Source organism: Triturus cristatus, chromosome 7, assembly GCF_964204655.1.
Source record: "Triturus cristatus chromosome 7, aTriCri1.1, whole genome shotgun sequence".
NCBI classification, from domain to species: Eukaryota; Metazoa; Chordata; class Amphibia; order Caudata; family Salamandridae; genus Triturus; species Triturus cristatus.
In genome coordinates, this window is record NC_140590.1 from 756,315,994 (window position 1) to 756,337,158 (window position 21,165).

The 21,165-nt window shown below is 46.8% G+C and overlaps 1 protein-coding gene across 2 annotated transcripts in view; it reads left to right on the top strand.

The window, feature by feature from the left end:
• The window catches only part of DNAH17 (dynein axonemal heavy chain 17), a 14,992,541-nt gene that overhangs the window by 13,689,249 nt on the left and 1,282,127 nt on the right, over window positions 1–21,165 (top strand). For both annotated transcript variants that reach the window (XM_085617470.1, XM_085617471.1), the window contains one exon: window positions 13,228–13,355. In XM_085617470.1, coding sequence (XP_085473596.1) covers window positions 13,228–13,355 — 128 coding nt within the window. The remainder of the gene's footprint in view (window positions 1–13,227; window positions 13,356–21,165) is intronic.

The following is a 21,165-nucleotide window of genomic DNA, read 5'->3' on the forward strand; positions in this document are numbered from 1 at the left end:
GGTCTATCCGCCGGAACAGCGGGTCCGGGACATTCAGGCCCTGATTTCCATCTTCCGACCTCTGTCCTGGGTTTCGGTCAGGTTGGGGCTGCGGCTTCTGGGGCTGATGGCCTCCTGCATCCTGTTGGTACCTCACGCCAGGTGGCGGATGCGGGGTCTGCAGTGGGACCTGAAGTTCAGTGGGCCCAGCATCGAGGCAACCTGTCCGACCATGTCTTGATCTCGGAGGGCCCTGCGAACCAGCTGCAGTGGTGGCTCACGAATCGCAATTGGGTCAGCGGCAGATCCCTCTCCCTACCCCAACCGGAGCATGTCGTTGTGAGAAGTTGGCCTGATATATGATGTCACTAGTTCTAGTGTACACCTTGTATCAGTCCAAACAACCCTTATGGTGATTGGTTGTAAAGTCAACCTTATAGACCAGCTATCCTAGTGGTAGCATGGACAAGAGCAGTCTTAGGCTAAACTCTGTATGGCATGTGAAGCCAGCTGTTATACCATTTGCAACCCCTTGAATACCAAATGAAAGGACACCACAACAGATATATTATAAAAATAGAATGTATTTATTCTAGTCAAAATACCCTCAGCACTCTTTATGAGATTCGAGGTAAGTACAACACAGTCTTGTTTAAGCATACATAAGTCATACAGGTAAGTAATACAGTTAGGCCCTAGGGGCCACGCAAACCATATACTAAGTAAGTGGTATAAGAACCACTGTCACGAACACAGGATAGGCCTAGGCCTAGGGAATCGCTGGGGCTACACTATCCTATCAGTTGCTAGGCAGTGGGAGGCCCACGGGATTCAGGTGCAGAGTGGAAACACTCACGCGTAATGCGTTAATGTCGATAGAAATAGTAGTATTTAGTAATTAAGAGTTTTAGGACACTTCGGAAGGAGGTAGGAGTTAGAGACTTGGAAACTAGACACTTGGATAGTCAATACCCTTGTGAGCACCGGGGTACTCAAGTTACCTAGCCCACGGGCTGCGGGTGCATAGGTGTGAACTTGCGTCGGGTTTCGTCGTCGACTCCTATGGATGCCTGAAGAAAGTTGCTGACAGGCAGTCAGTGAAGAGTGTCCGGTGGATTCCAAGGGTGGAATCAGGAAGGAGGATACCTGCAAGCAGAGGGGACAGAGTCTAGGTCACCAGCCAGGAGCCGGGAAGGAACCAGGCGATGTCGTGAAGATGCAGGTGAAGAGGTGAAGCTTGTCGCAGCAGCCACGGGTACCAGGAGGCGTCGAGGATGACCAGAACCGGGAGTCGAGCTGTCCCACGAGGGCTCTTGCTGTCGGCGGCGTCGATGTCGAGTTGAGACACAACAAGCCTTGGCAAGCGCAACCCACGCAGAATGAAGGATTTGCTTCTGTTGCAGACCAGGAAGGCCTGAGGTGCTTCTCTTTCACAGGGAAGCAAGGGCCAGTCAGGAGGAGCCAAACCAGCGGTGGAAAGTTCAAGGTTGGTCGTCACAAAGGCTACTAGCCAACGGGCAAGCAACCGGACAGACGCGTCGAGCAGGAAAATGCAGAAGGGCCCCACGCAGAACTCGTGGAGTGTGGAGGGCTGATCTTCAGTGCAGACGGTGCTCGGGGTTGGGGCTTCTCAATCCCCAGAGCTTAACTTCGAGGATGCCTCAGAAGCTGCGCTGGAAGCAAGTAGCCATTTTTCCCAGGTAGCCGGTCCCACGTCTCTCGTCGCCTCCACGGATCTCAGCTTTGCTGTGGATGTGGATCAGGGTCGAAGAAGTCTGGAAGTCAAGGTGCTGGTCGGGCTCTGCAGTCGGTTCCTCGTAGAACGTTGAGCAAAGCAAACGGCAGGTCGCTTGATGGTCCCTGTTTGCACAGGGTGGTCACTCCTTGGCCACAAGGGAGATTCTTCAGTCTTCTTCCGTAGTCGAATGTCGAAGGTCCAGAGTTTCTGTTCAAGATTCAGTTATCAGGATAATCCAAAGTCCTAGGGACTCAGCTCCCACTCTTATACTAATCTGGGGGGCTGGGTTACCTGCTAGGTCCCTCCTATGGGTGGGACCAGGAAGGGGGTGGTTACACCCCCCTCCCTTTGTCCAGTTTCGCGCCAGGACTGGGGCTGGAGTGCCCCAGCACCGGTTTGAACTGGACTATGCATGGGACACCTTGTGTGCCCCAGGCAGTGTCTCGTTTCATTCATTCCTCCCTGCCCCAATACACTAAGGCCTGTCTAGGGTGGTGCTAGCACCTCCCAAGGCAGGAAACCTATTGTCCAAGCCTCCCTCGCTGGAAGGTCTCCCAGCAGCAGGAGGTCAGACTCGTGTCTGTGGCAGCAGCGTCCATTTTGTGACGCTGGGGCTCTGGTTAACTTTAACCGGGTAGTAAGTCTTCAACATGTCTTCTCCCTCTAGAAGGGAGGAATACTATCCTACGACGGACGTGGAGCCGCAGACGACGCCTAGCGACGCGCTAGGGGTATTGCTGCAAAAATCTTTCCGAATCCAGCTTGACGCCTGGGGATATTCTAAGGTGAGGAATCTAACTATGAAGTACTGGGATTTTAAAGCCCAGCGGTGCAGGGGAACACACCCTAAGACTTCGGGTTCTTCCTGTTTCAGACCCACAGAAACACAGAGTCTTCTAGGTGAAGTCAAAGATCGATTTATTGGCTGCAGACCAATTACAGGTATCCGAGAAGTACAACACAATGTATGTTCTCAGGAGACTGCTTACTTACAGAAACGGCCTTCTCCTTATATACAAAATATCATGCTTCAGGCACACATTCCTAGTTTTACGATATGGTCATTCATATGTATTCATTACAAACGAAAAGGCAGAGTCATGATGACCATCCCACATTCCAGTTCCGCCAGCCCACAATTATTTACCCAGCGAGGCTCAGATCCCACATCAGATATCAACAGACCCCAATAAACACGGGCACCTCCTGTTGGTAAAACAAGCCATAAAGCAGGAAGAGTCAGGTGTGAAAGAGATTAGCCGGAGGCTTGTGTGGGATGAAAAGGCTTTATGGTGTGTCAAACCCTGATGCTAATCACAGGTGGCCGTAGGACGGGGAGCTCGTGAGACCGGACTGACCTGGGGCAGCGGAGCCAAGCTGCACAGGTCACAGAGAAGTCAAACAGAAAGCACATATGTTCTAAAGGCCTGTGCTTGTTCGTAATGTGTAGCCTATGTGAGGGCAACCATAAGATGGCCACCGCTCCAAGATGGAACCCACGAAGTCAATATGTAATGTCGTATACACAGTGCATTTATCGATGAAATGTTATGCAAAGCACTTGTACATACCACATTGGCCATTCGTGGTTCGCTAATACCGGAATAGGCAGGGTAGGGCCCTGCCTCCCACGCGGTCCCAAATTCTAAAGTACCACAGACCCTCCTTTTGCCCTTACATAGGCAATAACTATACTCATTTCAATCCCAGTCCAGGTCTATATTCATGAAGTCATGGAGATGTTGCTGTAGCATCATCCTATTACTTAGCTCGTCCCTCGATACAGGTTTCATTACACATAATGTAGCACAGAGGCCACATATCGCAGGAGCACACTGTATACACAGACAGAACAGGAAAAGAATGGCTAAGATCATTCCAATGACCATCAGAATCTTCCAACTCCAGGCAGATATCAGTTCCCAGAACCACCCCACCAGTGACCAATCTCCTTTATCCACGTGAATAGATTCAGATATTTTATGCAGTTTGGAGATGGCTTGATAAACTGTTGGAGCGTTATCTGGTATGAAAATGCAACAGCTAGATTGGATGACCTTACATACCCCACCGCGGTCTGCAAGTATGACGTCTAGAACCATACGGTTCTGCAAAGTCATGAGGCGATCCGCTTGGAGCTCAGCTGTCAAATTACCAAGGGCACCAGCCGTAACATTAACAGTGGATTCAACCACACGAGTCAGTTGTCTCAGGTTCCTACTATTGACCTTAGGTCCCCAAAACGGCAGGAAACCCAGAAAGAAGTCTCCCGCTTCCTGACCGGCAGTATCCTCCTGACTAATCACGCCTCTCACAACTCTGGTCTTGTGATAATCAGAGGCAGCAGTAAATGTTGGCGGTAGCAAATTTGCAATATAACATGTGCCCGAGAAATCAGGGGGCAACCATGTATATGCTCGGTCATTGCAGACAAAATATGTACCCTTGGCAGCCAAAAACGCAGGGGAAAACTGCGATGGAAAAGTGTACGTTTCAGTACAGTCACTTTTCCCCAGTTGAGCTCTTGGATTCTGACCATTACCTTGTAAACAGAACCGACCTATGTGGGGTACGACCCAAATTGGGGTTGAGATTTTTCGCTGCCTTTCACCCAGACTAATGCTGTACCCTGTCGCGTTCCACCCTACATAATCTCGCAATTCATCCTTGGGAATAGATGAGCATGCGTCGATATCTCTACTCATATCGGCAACTCCTTTCATTAAGGCCTTATTATTTTTGCTAGGTCTGATGGAACGCGGTTGTCGCGGGGAGTAGGCATCTAATGCAAAAAGAAACATGGTCTGGAATGCCCATGACGATCCATTATAGCTAAACGGCAGCACTAGATAAGGAATACCCTTGTTAATGGTATGTGGCATTAAACCACACACCCTGCAATTGGTTGTATTCATGACTAGCTGGTGCTGGTGCAGGAGTTGAATGAATGAGTTGTTTACAAAATCGGAACTTCTAGCTTGTTCGTGTTCAGGCAGAGGGTGGAAAGAGTGTAAGGAGGCAGTAGGAGGAGGTATAGGCTGTTCAGTGGGTGCAAATGGCACTTGAGAGGATAAGAATACATAACCTACAGTAAACACCATCATACTACATAGTATAAACAAACATAATAATACAAAACGTTTGCTCTTCATTATTTTACATATTTTCGTTTTAAAGTTCATTTCCTCAGCGAGTCTCTCCATCTTGAAAAACTCCATCCTCTAATCGTGCCGCTCGCGGCGGGTGAGTATCTTCTGCTAAGGAGTACGCCTGTCAGTCCAGGGAACGCCCTAGACCAACCAGAACCGTTGACCTAACGTCTTCGGCCTGTACCCCAAAGTCTTGGCACCGCGACCCTGCGGCTGAACCCGGATGGTGGTTCGAAAAATCAAAATCAAAAAGTTCTTCAGATGGGAGAGCTATAATACCAAAAAATAGTAAGGGAAGGGAATTTTTATTTGTCCATAGGCCTTGGTCTCAGGTTGTAGCGGTTTCTGCCAGATACTGTCTGGTCTTGAAACAAAAGTTCAGGCTCTGTGGTGTCCAATCGAATTGACGGTGGCACAGCTTCCTGTAAAATATCGTCACTCTCTTGTTCTGAAGTTGTGCCTCTTACACGTGCATCACTAAATGGTACAAAACGAGGTACAGTGTCTGTTTCAGAATCAGCGATACCCTCCTGGACCCACCGGTCATATGGTAGGGGCAAAGGGATCCATTTGCAGTGGGCGCCGTGAATCCAATTCTTTTTCCCTTTTACTCGAACCGCTGATCTTGTCGACAGAAGTACGAGGTGAGGGCCGATCCAACGGGGCTCATCGTTGCTCTTTCGCTGAAAGTTCTTCACGAGTACCCACGTGCCAGGGTCGATAGGGTGTCCTGGAGCTTCAGAGGCCTGGGGGAGAGTATCGTGCACCTGTTGGTGTAAAACACGCAATTTAGCCGTCAATTCGTACAAATAGTCAAGCAGTACTGGATGTTCGATTTCGCTGAATTTTGTCGGTCTTGGCACACCCCATACATTGGCCGGGCGGCCAAAAATGACCTCATATGGGCTAAGTCCCACTCGTGAATGCACAGTCATTCTTGTTGATAGAAGTGCTAAAGGCAGAGCGTCAGGCCATTTAAGACCGGAGCTCGCCTGGATTTTGGCCAGTTTGAGCTTCAGAGTGCCATTGTAGCACTCTACTAATCCAGCTGATTGGGGGTGATTTGCAGCGTGGAATTTTTGCTTTATCCCTAACCCCTCACACACATTCTTCATCACTCGACCCACAAATTCACTCCCATTATCACTCCACACCATTCTTGGCATTCCAAACCTAGGGAAAAATTCTTTCACAAGGGCTTTGGCTGTGGATAAAGCAGTGTTGTCTTTTAGGGGATATGCTTCTATCCATTTTGAAAAAGCGCAAACAACAACCAATACATATTTCAAGTTGTTGCACCTTTCCATGTGGATAAAATCTAGCTGCAAAACCTCAAATGGATATGATGGAGGCGCAAAATGACCAGCTGGAGTTGGGGTTCCCCTACCAGGGTTGTATTTCAAACATACCATACAATTCTTGACCACATTCTCTGCACACTTGGGAATTCCAGCGTTCTGCCATACTGGAGCCAACAACTTACAGATTCCTTTCATACTGATATGTGCCATTCCATGTGCCATAGTAACCACTGGAAGCACATATGCATCAGGTAACAACCATCGCCGATGTTCTGACAAATCAACCCAACAACCATTCTCATCCAATTTACCCGTACTTTCTCTCCACTTGCTCAACTCTTTCTCTGTGGCTTCAGCTTGAAGAGACTTCACACTCTCTATCGTGTCTTCACACATTCCAACATCACCAACCCATCTTGCAGGGCCTGCAACATACATTCGAGTCTTCACATCTTTTGCTGTTTCTTTCGCGATTTCGTCAGCAAACGCATTACCACGACCAACATCATCAGTGACCTTCTTGTGCGCACTGCATTTCATAATCGCATCTTGTAACGGTAGGGTCAGTGACTCAAGGAGATCATTCACCAATTTGCCATTCTGAATTTTAGCTCCATGTGAAGTCAGGAACCCACGTTCCTTCCACAATCGCCCAAAACAATGGGCCACACCAAAGGCGTACTGGCTGTCAGTATATATGTTCACTTTCATTCCTTCAGACAACACGCATGCTCTTGTAAGGGCAATTAATTCTGCTGCTTGAGCCGAATTATGTGGCACACGTGCAGTTTCAACAATCGTGTGCAGAGTCGTGATAGCATAAGCAGCAGTCGTATCACCATTCGGAAGCTTAAAGCACGAACCATCCACCCATAAGGTACCATCACACTCAGTCAGGGGAGTATCTTTAAGATCCACTCTCCCTTTCGTCTCTTCTTCTGTTCTGAACAGACAATCATGCTGTTCAATCTCATCTATGTCTGCTGGAATCGGCAATAATGTAGCTGGGTTCAACGTGTTGCATCTTTTTATGTGTATATGGTTTGCTAACAGTGTCAACTCATATCCTGACAATCGAGCACTAGTTAAGTGCTGTGTCTTGGTCCTGTTTAACAATGTGTCCACAGCATGTGGAACCATAACAATCAATGTGTTATCCATTACCAATCCAGCAGACTGTCGAATAGACATAGCTGCTGCAGCTGTAGCTCTCAAACAACTTGGCAATGCCCTCGCTACCGGGTCCAAGGTTGACGAAAAATATGCGCATGGACGCGGTCTGTCTCCAAAAGGCTGTGTTAACACTGATAATGCGCAACCGTCCTTTTCATGAACATACAATGTAAACGGCTTGCTGTAGTCAGGGGTACCCAACACAGGAGCTGAACATAATGCATCACGCAATTCCCAAAAACTTTTCGGACACTCTTCAGACCATGGGATAGGATTCGGTGTGTTTTTACAGGTTAATGCTAACAGAGGTTTTGCCAGCAAAGAAAAATTTGGTATCCAGTGCCTACAGTATGAAGTAATGCCCAAGAAAGCACGCACTTCTCTCTGTGTTCTTGGCACGCTCAATTGTGCAATGGCTTGAATTCTTTCTGGGGTCAGTTTCCTTCCCTCCTTCGACAAGAGATGACCTAAGTAGGTCACTTCTTGCCGACAATATTGCAGTTTTGAGAGAGACACTTTGTGATGAGAGGCCGACAAATGACGCAGCAATGACAATGTAGCCTCTTTGCAAATCTTTTCAGTATCCGCGGCGATTAGTAAATCGTCAACGTACTGAATGAGGGTAGCGCCACTAGGTAAAACGAGTGCATCAAGCTGTGCTTTTAAAGCCTGACTGTATATTGATGGACTTTCACAGTAGCCCTGGGGAGCGCGTTTAAAGCGGAAGCTTCGACCTCCTAAACTGAAGCCAAAAATGTCCCTGCTCTCCTCTGCAATTGGGATGCTAAAGAAAGCATTCTTTAAATCGATCACTGAGAACCATGCAGCGGAGGCTGGAATCACAGTTAACAAGGCAGTTATATCAGGGACAACCGGAAACTGTGGCACAACAATCTTATTTACCTCTCTAAGATCAATCACAAATCTGTAAACAGGTGGCTGTGAAGGGTCCGTTCGTTTTAAAACAGGTAAAACAGGACTATTGCAAACGTTGCCTCTTGTTTCTTCAATTACACCCTTTTTAATCAAATCACTGACAATTGCTAACAACGCTCTCTGACCTTCATTGGAGATCTTGTACTGGGGAAAGCGTGGCAATCTGACATTGGCTTTTAAAGTGACCACGTATGGCGGTATTTCCAAGAGACCCACATCATTGGGACCAGTAGCCCAAAGGACATCCGGAAGGGATGACAATTCAGGTGGGATTGCATTCGTAGACAAATACATCGGGGAAATCACTTCCTTACCTAATGTAAGTTGTACTCCCGAGGGAGAACAATATAGCGTTGCATGCAATCTTTTTAACAAATCCAACCCTAACAGATTTTCATCACAACCTGTCGTTAGGATGAGGGGTGCTTTTAACTCGCAAGGTCCAACAGAAAGTGACATAGGACTAGAAATCGGGTTCCTAACTGGGGCGCCAGAAAAACCTACTGAAACATTCATTTCGCCAGACAAAGGCGTGCCAGGGAGTTTTGAATGCATAATTGAACTCTTTGCAGCACCAGTGTCCAGCAGAAAGGGCTCTGTTACACCCGCTGTAGTCACCTTAACATACGGTCCACTCTGATCCACTGGCACTGAAACAACTCCCTCTCTCTGTCTATGGCTGTCCTAGTAATCATTACCTTCCACATTGTCGTCTTCTGCATAATAATCATTATTATAGTACTGAGCTGTATCACCAGTTGCATTTGCTTGCTGATCGAAGCTATTTATCGTATTTTGAGGCGGAAGAGGACGCGCGTTCTGAGGAACATTTCCACGCCCTCTACCAGCTTGCTGACCACCTCTACCTCTTACGCCATACGCATTATTAGTACGCTGCAACAATTTAGGACAACTATACTGAAATGACCTTCCTCTCTGCAATATGAACATTGATTGGGACCTATAGGGATACGTGGTTGATAATACACGTTCATTTGCTGGTTATTCTGAAACTGTTGGGGTTGCTGATAGATACCTTGGGTTTGCCTATAATTATTCTGTCCTCCACGTGGCGGATAAGCCTGCTGTAAAAGGACCTTCGTTTTCAATTCTTTCATTTTCTTGTCTGTTCTATCCTTCTCGTCTTTGTCTCTATTTTCGTAATACTGTGCAGTAGCCAGTATTTGCGCTGAAGAGGAAACAGCCCAAGAACTCTCTGAATCTTTTAATTTCTTACACAACTCGGGAAGTAGATTCTGCACAAATTTAGCCACAAATAACCGTTGGCCACCTTCAGTACTCGTGTCTTGACCACTGTGGTCGATAAACGTTTCTTCAAACCTTGTAAAGAAATCGGACACTGTCTCATCTTTCTTCTGCTTGCATGCGGATAGTTTATCCCAATTCACGCGCATCGCGGGCATTAAAGTTTTCATGTATGTAATAATTCTACCAGGGAGGTCTGCTACGAGGGGCTCAGGTTTTGCACCACCAACTTGCCTAGTGTCTGCAGCAATGATATTAGCCCATGTGCCCCCTAGTTCTGCAGCATGATCCGTATTACGAATGGATCCCCATAAAGGCTGTGGAACCACATTCCCAAACAACATATCTATGTCAGCCAGATTCATAACACACGAGTCTGCAGTTTGTGATAACTCCTTATAATACCCTGCAGGATTTTTAAGGGGGTCAGGCAATGTCTGTTTAAGCGCTAACACCTCAGAACGCTTCCATGGGACATGTACCCAAACACGCTGAAAATTAGCTGGAACAGCAGCAATACCTCGAGCGGCATCAGCCGCAACGGCTTCCTTCCATACCGGAGGGACTTCTCTCATAGGGTATTGTCGCACTTTTTCCTTTTTCCCCACAGGGAATTCCTGTTCGAACAATGATTGTTGACAATCGCCATTCCTGAAGGACAGTAAAGTCGCAACTGCTTTATCTACATCGAGACCCACAATTGTACCTGTTCCAAAATCAAACCGCACTCGACACAACTCCTGCGGGACTGTGTTTGAACCATGATCTTCCAATTCCTCACAGAGGAATTCACACATTTTGTCAAACACATACCTCTGTTTTGGGGCATCCGATTGGTGAAAAACGTTAACAACTGATTACACCTCATAGAGTGAAGGAAAAACAATCCACCTACGTGCCATATGATCTAGTACCTCTTTCTCTTCAGGAATAGGCAGCTGACTGCGCAACTGCTTACGTTGTAAACCAGGGGTCATACTAGATGACCCAAAGAGAGGCGACATTAAACTAGTAACTACATTAGCTAGTCGTTGTCGTGCTGAAGGAGAAGTTGAGGCGAAAACGGGGGGATAGACAGAGGGAAGAAAAGCGGATGCAGATACAGGTACCTGGGTAGTGTAAGGAAAAGCGCCAGGGGAGGCAGCTGATGTACTAGGCAAAGTCGCAGGAAGCGCAGGGGCAACAGGTAAAAAAACTGGCGGCCCTTGAGAGGGCTGCACTGCAGGGATAGGAGCCAGCTGAGGAGGAGCTGGCGGCTGTGGGAAGGCTTGCGGCACATTAACTGGAGGCTGCACATTTACGAGCTGTGGAGGCGCTGTGGCATTTTGCGCATACGGGGGTGACGAACTTAGCAAATGGGACATTAGGGAATCTTTCTCTTTCTCTTTTGTCTCATCTTGTACAAGGGGTGACAAAACAGGGTAACATTTATCTATCCCTAGTTTGCGCTGTCTATGTAACTGCTCATTCATTTGTTCCTCCTCATTATCTTTAAATTGCACAGCTGCTTGCATCATTGACATACCTTTTTCTCTCTTATTCCTTTTCGCTAGCTTAATTTCCTTCTGTTTGGCTTCCTTTCGCCATAGGCGAAAAGAATCAAACATCGCCGGCCGGGCTTTCTTTTTAAACAATTTAACTTCCAAATTATCTAAGATATCTGTATCGAAACTACCATTTTGGGGCCATTTTAAAACACCGTCCTTTCTGGTGTATCGGATCCATACTTGATTATATGCAATGGGGCCCACGGACATGAATCCTCTAATTGGGAATCCCTTCTACAACCCAAACAAAACAATCTTCCAAATACACTAGAACCAGGCATCTTCGCTCACTAGTCTAGTTTCAAACTTCAAAGGATTATCGAATACGATAGTCTCGTGAATACACGAGTCCTCTGGCTTTGGCACTTGAAAGTTCCAAATCAAAGCGATCCCGAAGGATACCAAATTCCCGAAGGATACCAAACAAACTGGGAAACACTCCACTTATACTTAACTGAATATCGATGATTGATGGCGTCACCAGAATACTCTCTCGATTGTTTCGCTCTACCAAATCGTCAAGGGTCCAAAACAGGGCGATTAATCAGGGCAGCAGTCCTTCGTAGCCGTCGGGACGTGGAGAACCTCGCAGAAAAGACTTTCGGACCACGTCGACATGCAGGGGTCGATGAAGTGGCGGCCTTCCTCCAGAATTTCCACACGAAGCTCCTCACGAACCTCTGGCTTGGACCGGTACCGCTGAAATCGCCCAACGTGGGCACCAACTGAAGTACTGGGATTTTAAAGCCCAGCGGTGCGGGGGAACACACCCTAAGACTTCGGGTTCTTCCTGTTTCAGACCCACAGAAACACAGAGTCTTCTAGGTGAAGTCAAAGATCGATTTATTGGCTGCAGACCAATTACAGGTATCCGAGAAGTACAACACAATGTATGTTCTCAGGAGACTGCTTACTTACAGAAACGGCCTTCTCCTTATATACAAAATATCATGCTTCAGGCACACATTCCTAGTTTTACGATATGGTCATTCATATGTATTCATTACAAACGAAAAGGCAGAGTCATGATGACCATCCCACATTCCAGTTCAGCCAGCCCACAATTATTTACCCAGCGAGGCTCAGATCCCACATCAGATATCAACAGACCCCAATAAACACGGGCACCTCCTGTTGGTAAAACAAGCCATAAAGCAGGAAGAGTCAGGTGTGAAAGAGATTAGCCGGAGGCTTGTGTGGGATGAAAAGGCTTTATGGTGTGTCAAACCCTGATGCTAATCACAGGTGGCCGTAGGACGGGGAGCTCGTGACACCGGACTGACCTGGGGCAGCGGAGCTAAGCTGCACAGGTCACAGAGAAGTCAAACAGAAAGCACATATGTTCTAAAGGCCTGTGCTTGTTTGTAATGTGTAGCCTATGTGAGGGCAACCATAAGATGGCCACCGCTCCAAGATGGAACCCACGAAGTCAATATGTAATGTTGTATACACAGTGCATTTATCGATGAAATGTTATGCAAAGCACTTGTACATACCGCATTGGCCATTCGCGGTTCGCTAATACCGGAATAGGCAGGGTAGGGCCCTGCCTCCCACGCGGTCCCAAATTCTAAAGTACCACAACTAACTAATGTTTCTTACAGATACATCGTTACCGAAGGTAAGTAACTTGTTCTTCTCACCCGTGAGGGTCTCAAGGTGCTGAGGGGGGGGGGGGCGGGGAGGGGTCTGCAGATCTGTTTAGCCGAAGAGCCACAACACATGGTAGGGATAATTCTATAGGTCATGAATATCATAAAGAAAACCACCATCAAGAACTATGATCAGAGATAAGTAACTTTTGAACACATCTTGTGTAAAGTATTATTTGTAGGGAAGGGTCTGACTGTTTTCAAGTTAAAACTTTCTATATTTTTTTAATAGAACCTATTCCTTAATAATATTAGATAGAATAATTGGCAACAGTTTAATTTAGAAACATTCATTGAGATTAATGGGTTTTCCTACCTATACAAGTACACCTCTAAGGGACCACCTGCAAGAGGTGGATTCTCTACTGTAGAATGTCCATGTTGTTTTGAAATTTAATTTGCATTACACCACTGACTTCTCTCATAGGAAGAAATAGTTCAATTAATAAACTGATGTGATTCTTTTTGTTTAACTTTTTTCCACAGGCAAAAAGTTAGGATTTGCCATAGACAATGGAAAAATCCACAATGTATCCCTGGGTCAGGGACAAGAAGTGGTCGCTGAAAATGCATTAAGTGAATCAGCCAAGGAGGGGCACTGGGTCATTCTGCAGGTAGAACCAAAATAATGCATGTACACATATGCTACTTGTGTCCTCTGTTTTGGATTCTCTTTTACCTTGAAGTTAAAGTCATGCCATGCACCAGTGGTACAGTGGATGCCACTTCTCTACTACCTCGCCAGGTGAGGCTGCATGCCTATAGATCCCCCCAGCTACTGTGGAACTGATTTCTAGCATTGGTGAGGCAGCATATTGGGATTGCCTGACCATAGAGATCTCTGGCTTTTGAACTGACAAAAAAGGTGTGTGCCAATGAATGATCTCAGTCCACAGGCTGCATCATTGTTTCTGGTGATGGTTTGCACCAGTGGGTGCTCTTGCCCCATAGATTCAGAGCATTAATAGAGCTGACAGTGTGTGCCAGGGGGCACAACTTTACCAAACTTTGTGGGTAATTGTAGTGATGATGGACCTTACTGGTAAATTCTGTCACCCCATTGACTCTGTGTATTGACAGTTGTAAGGGTGCCTCTCAATGGATGTTGTTTTCATACATATTCAACCATTCTGTCCTGCAATATGTAATATCTGTGAGTCATGCTTCAATTATTTCGGCCGTAGAAGTCATCCAATTGATCGCTACTCGCCTTTTGGCAAGTAGTATCGCCATAGACTCCAGTCTGCGGCTCCCTTTTGGGATATCCTCTGTTAGTTCCAACAGTGCAACTTCTGGGTTGCCTTGAGTTCATCATAGTCTACCATTACCACCAGTATTTCAAACACCTAATGTCAATATTGGCTGACCTCGTAGCAAGGAGGTACCTGAACCCACTGCCACTACACCTGCCACTGCACACTCCATCCCACTTACCAGCCCCACCCAGAACACACCACAAAAACCACCCGAACAAAAAAAACAAGCACACAGCAATCCCTGACGGTTATGTAATCACTCACCACAACCTCACCAACAAGCCAGGCAGAAGAACATCCATCATCAACAAAGAGACCATACAGAGAACCACCACCAGCGACAAAACCACCACCCCCATGGAACATCTCAACTTCAAGCTCCACGCAGACAACAAGACAACCATGAGAGGTACACTCGGATACCGACCCGCAGGCCTACATTCCAGCTTCTGCAACATTATGGCAGACTTCATTGTGCCCCTAGCCTTATACTCCAAGGACTGCATCTACCTCGGTGACTTGAATTGCCACATTGATGACAAAAACACTGCACACCTACCCGACAGTATGAGTAGCCTCAAATTGACCCATATCATCCATGACCCTTCACATACCTAAGGAAACACGCTGGACCCAATTTTCACTTCCAGCAACCACTTCAAATGCAGCCATGTCACAGAACTCACATAGACCGATCACTCCATCATCCATTTCAGCATCTCCTGCCCCCATAATGCCACCGCCAAAATGACCAACCAACGCCCCCCACCGGAGGTCTAACAAAATCTCAGAGACCAGCTGGGCGAACGTCCTCAACACCTCCAACCCTGCTACCACCACCAACCATGAACAGGGAGAGAAAAACATCAACGTCTCGATCACCAATTGCATATTCGCTCTCATGGTATTTTTTATTGTGAATTGTTTTATTGTTTATTATGCCATCGTTTTTATACAGAGATATGACTGTCATGAAACTGGCACGCGCTGGGGGGCACAGTCCAGAATAACCTTTCTGCACTTCTTGCCAACCCCTTCCATTCCTTGGTAAGGTAGGGCCACCTGCACCCCTAGCTTCCAAAAGCCATGGCACCTATCAGGATAGGAACCTGGAACGTGAGAGGCATCCATAGCCCGTCACGCCGTTATCTTATATACTCATATTTGAAACGCCACCACATACAAATAGCACTCCTCTAAGAGAAAGACTTGCCTAGGGCAGAAGTTACACGCCTACACAGACGCTGGATGGGACAATTATATGCAACAGGTTATTCGGCGTACGCACGCGGGGTTCTGGTGTGGGTGAGGCCAGGGACTCCTTTAGGATGGTAGACACCATCCTAATACACCAATTGACATGGAGGACAGGTATGTCATGATTAAGGGCGTATTGGATGGTAGGCTGATTGTATTACCATCGCTTTATGTGCCCAATACCAAGCAGGCAGCCTTTTTGGAACATATATCACAAACATTTGCCACGTGGCATGATGTGCCCATGGTCTTGGGTGGTGACTACAATTGTGTACTGGATGTTTCACTAGACTGCTCCTTTTCTCCCTTGTCCGGCACGGCTACACACACTGCCGCGAAAGCGTTGGTTCATTGGGCCGCGCAATGGCATTTTTCCGATGCCTGGCACCACAGGAACCCGGAGGATAGAGTGTATTCCTATTACTCGGGGCCCATAGGCTTCATGTACGCCTGGATCGTTTCATGCTGTCAAATGATCTCTTACCGTGTGTCCCTGGGTCCTCCTATATGGGGTGAACACATTCCGATCATATCCCGCACATGATAGAGTTACAGTGGGAGGCCGAGATGCCACCGATCCCAGTGTGGCGTCTCCAGCTGGATGTTCTCCTTGATGCGCCCTTCCGGGACTTATTAGCAACCACTATAGCACAATATTTTGAGGAGAATGCGGGCACAGCCACGTCGCCATTGGTGGAATGGGACGCTTTCAAGGTAGTCGTCAGGGGCACTGTTTGGGGGCGCAGGCGGGTATGCGGGCACAGCTGGAGAAGGAACTCACCACTCTATAAAGGAGGTTGGTGGCTAGTGAACAGGCAGCCACTGATGGGTTGCAAAGACAGCTAGACTATCACAGGGAGGAGCATGCATGGTTGTTGGAGCGGTTGAGGTGTCTAAATTATGCCATTCGTTCAGCACGGGCACACCACATGGGGACAAAGCAGGCAAATTACTCACGTGGCTCATCCGCCAAGATGAGTCATCAGCTCCTATTGCATCAGTACGGATGGCAAACGGGGGAATAGCATACACGCAATGAGATATACATGGTGAGTTTGTAACACATTATCGGAACCTGTATAAATCGGGCGCACGGGTTACGCCCCTAGAGTTACAGCTTTATTTTGAGGGGTTGAATTTGCCACAGCCTACGCGCACCCAAAGGGAAATGCTAAATGCCCCTATTCTTTCAGAGGAAGTTAGGGATTGTATATTCTCGTTGTCCAACTGGAAGTCACCAGGTCCAGATGGCCTGCCGACTGAATTCTATATATCCACATATCTTAGTGCCGCAGCTGTTAAAAGTGTACGAAACTGCGATTGATGATTTCACCCTTGCCAACACACAAAATGAGGCCTTGCTGGTGTCCCTCCTTAAGCCTGACAAAAACCTGAAAAAAAGATTTTTGTATCACTGCTTGCTAGGTGTCTTTCACCCTTAGTGAAAACGCTGGTGCACCCTGACCTGAATGGTTTTGTTCCTGCCCGGGGCACTTCCCTTAATATCCGCAGGTTCTTCCGGGTGCAGCAGTATGCATTACATAGCTGGCCACGATCAGGTTGCTTGGTTCTGGATCTGGAGAAGGCCTTTGATTCTCTGGAATGGCCCTATATGGCGGCAGTTTTAAACAAATATCAACTGAGTGACCATTACCTGAACATGGTTTGATTATTATACCAGCAACCCACTGTTCGGGTTCGTACCAGTAGGTTAATTTCAGACCCCATTAGAGTGCGACGAGGGACGCGCCAGGGCTGCCCCTTGTCCCCGTTGTTTTCTCTAGCTATGGAGCCATTGGTGATGTTGCTCTGGGGTGATGGCGAGACATGAGGTATACAGCTAGGGAATGGGCTGCACGCTGTGTCCTTATACGCAGACGATCTGCTATTATATATTCGTGATGTCACTGCCATCCCGACGTCCATTGCAGACATGCTCAAAGCCTCTAAAGAGATATTGGGCCTTCGGGTTAACTGGGCCAAATCAGGGGTTTATCCATTCAGTGCGGATAGGGCGGAAGTGACTGTACTCCTTAATGGCTCGCTTCACCCATGGTATCCTACTACCTTCCGCTATCTTGGTGTCTTCATATATTGGATGCCTGATGACTTGCTAGACGGCAATTTGATAAGAGCAATCTCGGCTGTTCGGGCCCAAATGCAATTTTGGAAGTCACTCCCACTAAACGTCATGAGTCGCTTTACCCTGTTGAGGATGATTGTTCTTCCCAAATGATTGTACTATTTCTCGAACCTCCCGCTCTATGTCTCAACTAGGATCTTCCGAGAGCTGGGACGCCTATTCCGAGACTTAATATGGAACAAAGGAAGGCCGCGAGTTGCCTTGTGGAAGTTGTATGCTCCTACTAGTCAGGGCGGGTTGGCTGTTCCTAATATGGAGCTGTATTACATAACTGCCCAGCTCCAATGGGTGGTGAGATGGCTGGATGGCAGATGTCTGGAGGACACAGCGACCTTGCAACAGCTTTGGACCCAATCCCAACTCTGTCATCTTTTCCATCCTGCTGCCAGACTCTCGCGACCACCCCAATTACACTTGGAACTGGCGCATAAATGCTATAGGAGGAGTTTGTATCTCACTCGCACGACACTTCCATATGCTCTGATTTGACCATTGCTGGGGATACCGAGGGGGAGGCTAGGCACTTCTGACATAGCTCTAACAGCTTGGCATACTGCGGAACTAGACACTCTGGGTGATTTATACAGAGATGGCACATTAGTGGCGTTTGAGGCATTAGTGGAAGATAGTGACTTGCCGGCAGGCCAATTCCTCTTACACACCTCCCTTCTGAGAGCCCTGTCAGCCGTCTGGGGAGACCTAACGATTGAACCACCGACACATTTACTATTACAATATTTACACGTAATGGGTGCAGGATTACATATAGTCCACTGGTTGGTGGAGGCACTACTTGCACATACTCTGAAGCCGATGCAACAACTCCGGGTCCGTTGGGAGGCAGACAGAGGTCAGCCTTGGATTGATAAGGAATGGGACGCTGTCCTAGCTGACTCTAAGTATGTACCGAGGAGCTCTAAATTTAAGCTTACACAAATGTACATCATACAGAGGGCATATCTTTCACCCAACAAGATAAACAGATGGGAAGTTTGTATTCTAGGACTTTATGCCAGATCCAAATAAACAGAGTCACGTCGAGATTCCGGGATCTGGGGCTGATAACCGCAAAGCGCTTAATTACTAAGAGGTGGAAACACGCAGATCCCCCAGAGGTGATTTGCTGGAAACGTTTACTCACAATATGGGCGCAGGCGGAAAGTACAGCATTACATAGAGAGGAAACAGCGGGGCTCCGCAAATACCCCAAAGCGCAATATTGGGAAAAACTACTCACTACCCTCAAACACGGCGTTACAGAGGAGGGTGATGATACCTAGTCTGTTGATCTGCAGCAAATACACTAGAGCCTCTGTGCTAAGATGGATGGGGCGGTCACATTTAAGAGCGCGTAGCATTGGTAGCCCGTGTGTCCCCTAGTCCATTGTGGGAGATTACCCTGACCCTGCCCAATCACTAGGGAAGTGGTACTCTTTACCATACGTACTGATCTAAACTCCATCCAGGCGAGCCGAAATGTTGTAAAATCCTGAATATGCATTTTCATACCCAGACATGCTATATTGACTTTATCTGTATCTTTTCGATGGCAGTTTTCTATATTATATTGTTTAGTTTTTCTTATAAATCAGAGAAAATATGTCTTATTGGCACTTTTCAGTGATTTTTTCTCGTTTCATCACACAACTCCCTTACTGCAGTGTTGCAATGATTGTCTTGTGACTATTTATATGCGTTGAGACCATGAGTGCCAGATACCGATAGGCGGGTCCCAACCTGATGTGTTATAACAAGATGTAGATGGCCTTGAATGCAGATTAAGAATTGTGATGTAACACTGCACATTAGAAATAGCACAAAGTGATCCAAGAGCAAATCTTCTTTAGCGAAGCATGTATATGTTACAGTGGATAATATCCTAACTATTGTATCACATTGTTGGAATCCATAATGCTATTCTTTATTTGTATCATGCATGCTTGAATATTATACTCAAGTATTCTGTATTGTAATGTGATATAAGAAATGATAACATTCAGAAAATCCCAATAAAGATATTTAAACAAAAAAATGGATGTTGCGATGTAAAAACTGTGATGTAAAGGCATGTGTTGTATATGTTTGCGTTGTAACGTCATACATTCCTTCTGTACCTCCACAATTGACTACTGGTGTACCCCTAGAAGTCCCTAGTATATGGTACTGAGGTACCCAGGGCATAGGCACACCAGGGGTCTCCCATGGGCTGCAGCATGTATTGTGCCACCCATGAGACACCACTTAAACTGTGACTACAGGCCTCCCATTGCTGCCTGTGTAAGCAGGTGCTAGCACCACAGATATTTTTTTCTCATATCTGAGGTCACTACACTTAAAACCTATAAGTCACCCCTAACGCAGGCCTTTCAATCCTGAAGGCCGGTGCTGGGCTATAGTTTTCATTAGGGTAGGTATGTACAACACCACACTACACCTAGTTTACTATGTGTTTAGTTGGGGAAGTCAGTGGGTCCCAATGTTTTAGATACAGCGGTCTTAAGTTCCAGGAACTAAGGACCCTTGCTGCATCAAGGAAGTTGAAGACCGGTAGCAACCCTAACACTCAGCAACTCTTAGAGCTACTTCTGCAGGACGACCTCCAGAAAGCTGATAGGTCAGAAGAACAGAACAATGTGGGTGGGTTGGCTCTAGAAGTGTCAGGTGTGGGTCACCCCAGTGACACTAATTCTGAGCCTGACCAGGAAGAATCTTATGACTCCACACTGGTGAACTCTGATCCCCCAGTGAATAGTACAAATAGTACAGCAGGACTCCCTAGAGGTAGGTCCCACTTTATTCCTTCTCTGAGGTTGCAAATAATGCAAGGGAGGTCTAGATCCTCCTCTGTCAGGTCCAATGCTTCTAACAATTCCATACGGACCTCCATCTCCAGTCAGAGGGCGAACTCCTTAGAGAGCTTGAGAGAGCCAAGCTCAGATTCAAACAATAACAGCTGCTCTTGATAAGGAAACCTTGGAAGTACACAGGGCTAGGAAGAGTTTGTGACTTGAGTCCCATGGTGGCAGCACTAGCGCCCCTAGTGTCAGGAGGCAACATTTTGATACTAGGAACCTGAGCAGGATAGTCTCTCCTTACCTGAAGGCGGATGATATGCATAAATGGATCACCGCCTTGGAGAGGGCCTGTAAAGTAGAAGGTCCCTCAAGGGCAGTGGGCAGCAATCCTATGGCTCTCCTTTGCCAGCAAAGGAAGAGACAGACGTCTTACTGTCAAGGAGAAAGATGCTGACAACTATGCAGTCTTGAACAGTGTCCTCAAAGATGGGATTGGTTTAGCCTCTGAGCAATGCAGGGTTAAAATCAGGGACACACATAAGTCACACACCCAAGATTGGGTTGGCTCTGTAGACAGATCAATCAATCAAACAAACTTTATTCGGTTTTCACATATGAAACCATAAAAGTACTCTAAAAACATACATGGTATTAAAAAAGGGATACAAAAATTATACAAATGTCATGTAAAAGACAAAGCTACCCTGAGAATCTCATACAGTACATAAAACAAGTTATAAAGTGCATATACCCTAGATCGTAAAGACAGTTAGGGGCATATTTACAAGCGGGCGTTAAAAAATTATCGCCGCTTTTGCAGCCGTTTTCGTCCGAAAAGCGGTGATAATTTTATCGCCTAATTAGCAAGGCCACGCTAACGCGTGAAACCTTGCTTTAGCGTGGGGATTCTTAACGCCCAGCTTTGCATCTCTGTGTTCCTGACCTAACATGACAGGAGAAATGTTGCTAAGCG